Raw genomic sequence first — 4347 nt, 5'->3', positions numbered from 1 at the left:
GCACTGCAACTGCGATCCAACTGACAACGCTTACATCCGCAAGGCACCACAGACCGGCCGCCTCTCCTCCAAAACCTATGCCCCACTCCTGCAATACAAACACAGCTTCTCATGCGCACGCATCCGATCACCTCCTTCCACACACCAGCGAACCATAACACAACCGCAATGCGCAGCTGCGAAGGCCTGTCTTGAAAGCCCCAAACGGCAAAGCGGCTGGAAAGCGAAGCCATTCCACTTCTCCCGCCCAATTCGCGCAACTCACCTCCTAAACCTCAAAATGCATAAGACCCCTCCACGCACCTACACAGCCGCAAATCAACAAGTCACCAACCGCAAACAAACCACCCTCCCACTACCACTCTCCACTGAATATGCATGCCTACGCCCTTCCGTCCAGCCGAACCAGCAAATCACTGCCCACCAATACCAGCTCCAGCACGTGTCCTGATTGGCACAAATTCCGAACTTTTCTCAACAGCCCCGCCCTGCTTGCTGCAGCACCAACACAAACAAAAACAGCGACCCGGCTGAAAACGCTGACACCCGCAAGGCACCACAGACTGGCCGCATCTACTCCAAACCCTATGCCCAGGGCCCACTCCTGGACCACAAACACAGCGTCTCATTTGAACACATCCAAACGTCCCCCTACGCAGACCAACGAAGCACAACACAACCACACTGCGCAGCTGTGAAGGCCTGCCTCGCATCCTAAAGCGTAAAGCGGCTGGAAAGCTCCGCCACTCCACTTCTCTCGCCCAATGCGCGCCACTCACCAGCTAAAATCCAAAATGTGAAACACCCTTCCACGCACCTACACAGCCGCAAATCAACAAGTCAACAGCGGCAAACAAACCACCCTCCTACTTCCACTCTCCGCTGAACACGCATGCCTACACCCTTCCGTCCAGCCGAACCAGCAAATCACTGCCCACCAGCAACAGCTCCACCACGTATCCTCATAGACACAAATTCCAATCCCCTCACAACAGCCCCGCCCCACTTGCTGCAGCAAAAACACATACTGCAACTGCGATTCAACTGCAAACACCAGCGCACCTTAACACAACCAAGCTGCGCAGCTGTGAAGGCCTGCCTCGCACCCACTAACGGCAAAGCGGCTTCAAAGCGAAGCCATTCCACTTCTCTCGACCAATGTACGCCACTTACATCCTAAACACCAAAACGCTTAACTCCCCTCCACGCACCTACACAGCCGCAAATCAACAAGTCTCCAACGGCAAACAAATCACCCTCTTACTTCCACTCTCCGCTGAATACGCATGCCTACGCCTTTCCGTCCAGCCGGACCAGCGGCTCACTGGCTGCCACCACAAAGTGCAGCACGTATCCTCATTGTCACAAACTCCGAACCCTTCTCAACAGCCCCGCCCTGCTTGCTGTAGCACCAACACGCACAGCAAATGCGATCCAACTGACAACGCTCACACCCGCAACGGACCACAGACCGGCCGCCTCTACTCCAAACCCTATGCCCATGACCCACTCCTGGGCCACAAACACAGCTTCTCACTTGCACACATCCAAACGTCCCTCTACGCACACCAACAAAACACAATACAACCACACTGCGCAGCTGCGAAGTCCTGCCTCGCACCCACAAACGCCAAAGTGGCTGTGAAGCAAAGCCATTCCACTTCTGCCGCCAAATACGTGCGACTCACTAGCTACACCCCAAAACGTCAAACACCCTTCCACGCACCTACACAGCCGCAAATCAACAAGTCACCATCCGCAAACAAACCACCCTCCCACTCCCACTCTCCGCTGAACACGCATGCCTGCTCCCTTCCGTCCAGCCGAACCAGCAAATCACTGCCCACCAACACCAGCTCCAGCACGTATCCTCATTGTCACAAATTCCGAACCATCCTCAACAGCGCTGGCCTGCTTGATGCAGCACCAACACGCACTGCAACTGCGATCCAACTGACAACCCTCAAGCTCGCAACAGACAGGCCGCCTCTCCTCCAAAACCTATGTCCCTCTCCTGCAATAAAAACACAGCTTCTCACTTGCACGCATCCAAACGCCTACCTACACACACCAGCGAACCACAACACAACCACGTTGCGCAGCTGGCAAAGCCTGCTTCCCACACCAAAGGACAAAGCGGCTGGAACGCGAAACCATTCCACTTCTCTCGCCTAAAGCGCCCCACTCACTAGCTAAAACCCAAAACGCCGAACACAACTCCCCGCACCTACACAGCAGCAAACCAACAAGTCACCAACGGCAAACAAACCACCCTCCCACTCCCACACTCCACTGAGCATGCATGCCTACGCTCTTCCGTCCAGCCGAACCACCACATCACTGCCTATCAACACCACCTCCAGCATGTGTCCTCATTGTCACGAATTCCGAACCATCCTCAACAGCCCCGCCCTGCTTGCTGCAGCACCAACACGCACTGCAACTGCGATCCACCTGACAACGCTCACACCCGCAAGGCACCACAGACCGGCCACCTCTTCTCCAAAACCTATGCCCCACTCCTGCAATACAAACGCAGCTTCTCATTTGCATGCATCCTAGCGGCCCCCTACACACACCAGCGAAGCACTACACAACCACACTGTGCAGCTGCGAGGTCCTGCCTCATGACTCACAGCAAAAGCGTCTGGAAAGCGACGCCATTCCAATTCTCTTGCCCAATGCGCACTGCTCACATCCTGAAATCCAAAACGCCTAACACCCTTCCACGCACCTACACAGTCGCAAATCAACAAGTCACCAACCGCAAACAAACCACCCTCCCACTCCCACACGCCCCTGAACACGCATGCCTACGCCCTTCCGTCCAGCCGAACCAGCAAATCACTGCCCACCGACACCAGCTCCAGCACGTATCCTCATTGTCACAAATTCCGAACCCTTCTCAACAGCTCCGCCCTGCTTGCTGCAGCACCAACACGCACTGCAACTGCGATCCAACTGACAATGCGGACACTCACAATGCACCACAGACCGGCCGCCTCTCCTCCAAAACCTATGCCCCACTCCTGCAATACAAACACAACTTTCCATCGGCACGCATCCTAGCGGCCCCCCACACACACCAGGGAAGCACTACACAACCACACTGTGCAGTTGCAAACGCCTGCCTTGCCTCTGGGTTCAAACAGCAAAGCGGATGGAAAGCGAAACAATTCCAATTCTCTCGCCCAATGCGCGCCACTTACCTCCTGAAACCCAAAACGCCTAACACCCTTCCACGCACCTACACAGCAGCAAATCAACAAGTCTCCAACCGCAAACAAACCACCCTCCCACTCCCACTCGCCCCTGAACATGCATGCCTACGCCCTTCCGTCCAACCGAACCAGCAAATCACTGCCCACCAACACCAGATCCAGTGCGTGTCCTCATTGCCACAAACTTCAATCCCCTCACAACAGCCCCGCCCTGCTTGATGCAGCACCAACACGCACTGCAACTGCGATCCAACTGACAACGCTCACACCCGCAAGGCACCACAGACCGGCCGCCTCTCCTCCAAAACGAATGCCCCACTCCTGCAATACAAACGCAGCTTCTCATTTGCACGCATCCGAGCAGCCCCCTACACACACCAGTGAACCACAACGCATCCACACCGTGCAGCTGGGAAGTCCTGCCTCACGAGTCAAACGGCAAAGTGGCTGGAAAGCAAAGCCATTCCACTCCTCTCGCCCAATGCGCCCCACTCACATCCTAAAACCCAAAAAGCCTAACACCCTTCCACACACCTACACAGCCAACGGCAAACAAACCACCCTCCCACTCCCACTCCCCGCTGAAAATCATGCCTACGCCCTTCCGTCCAGCCGAACGAGCACATCACTCCCCACCAACACCAGCTCCAGAACTTACCCTCATTGTCACAAATTCCGAACCCTTCTCAGCAGCCCCGGCCTGCTTGCTGCAGCACCAACACGCACTGCAACAGCGATTCGGCTGAAAACGCTAACACCCGTAAGGCACCACAGACCGGCCGCCTTTCCTCCAAAATCTATGCCCGACTCCTCCAATACAAACACAGCTTCTCATGCGCACGCATCCAAACACCCCCTTCCACACACCAGTGAACCACAACACAACCACACTGCGCAGCTGCGAAGGCCCGACTCGCACCCACAAAGGGCACAGCGGCTGGAAGGCGAAGCCATTCCAATTTTCTCGCCCAATGCGCCCCACTCACATCCTAAAACCCAAAAGGCCAAACGACCTTCCACGCATCTACACAGTCGCAAATCAACAAGTCACCAACGGCAAACAAACCACCCTCCCATTCCCACTCCCCGCTGAACATCCATGCCTACGCCCTTCCGTCCAGCCGAA

At 55.7% G+C, this 4347-nt stretch overlaps 1 protein-coding gene across 1 annotated transcript in view; it reads right to left on the bottom strand.

Annotated features, from left to right (window-relative positions):
- Nucleotides 1-4245, bottom strand: part of ENH_00002180 (hypothetical protein) — a gene marked incomplete at both ends in the record, with an annotated part of 9574 nt that extends 5329 nt beyond the window's left edge. The window contains 14 exons of the mRNA XM_013583948.1: nt 35-88; nt 425-530; nt 780-817; nt 1063-1176; nt 1538-1610; nt 2214-2227; nt 2394-2522; nt 2637-2699; nt 2946-3029; nt 3210-3312; nt 3489-3542; nt 3650-3720; nt 3880-3928; nt 4141-4245. Of these exons, the coding sequence (XP_013439402.1) occupies nt 35-88; nt 425-530; nt 780-817; nt 1063-1176; nt 1538-1610; nt 2214-2227; nt 2394-2522; nt 2637-2699; nt 2946-3029; nt 3210-3312; nt 3489-3542; nt 3650-3720; nt 3880-3928; nt 4141-4245 (1057 nt within the window). The remainder of the gene's footprint in view (nt 1-34; nt 89-424; nt 531-779; nt 818-1062; nt 1177-1537; nt 1611-2213; nt 2228-2393; nt 2523-2636; nt 2700-2945; nt 3030-3209; nt 3313-3488; nt 3543-3649; nt 3721-3879; nt 3929-4140) is intronic.
- Between the last annotated feature and the right edge of the window lie 102 nt (nt 4246-4347).

The sequence above is a fragment of the Eimeria necatrix genome, genomic scaffold, assembly GCF_000499385.1.
Source record: "Eimeria necatrix Houghton genomic scaffold, Enh_scaff1068, whole genome shotgun sequence".
NCBI lineage: Eukaryota > Apicomplexa > Conoidasida > Eucoccidiorida > Eimeriidae > Eimeria > Eimeria necatrix.
The sequence above is the reverse complement of the archived record's forward strand: the minus strand, read 5'-3'. Positions and strand labels throughout refer to the sequence as shown.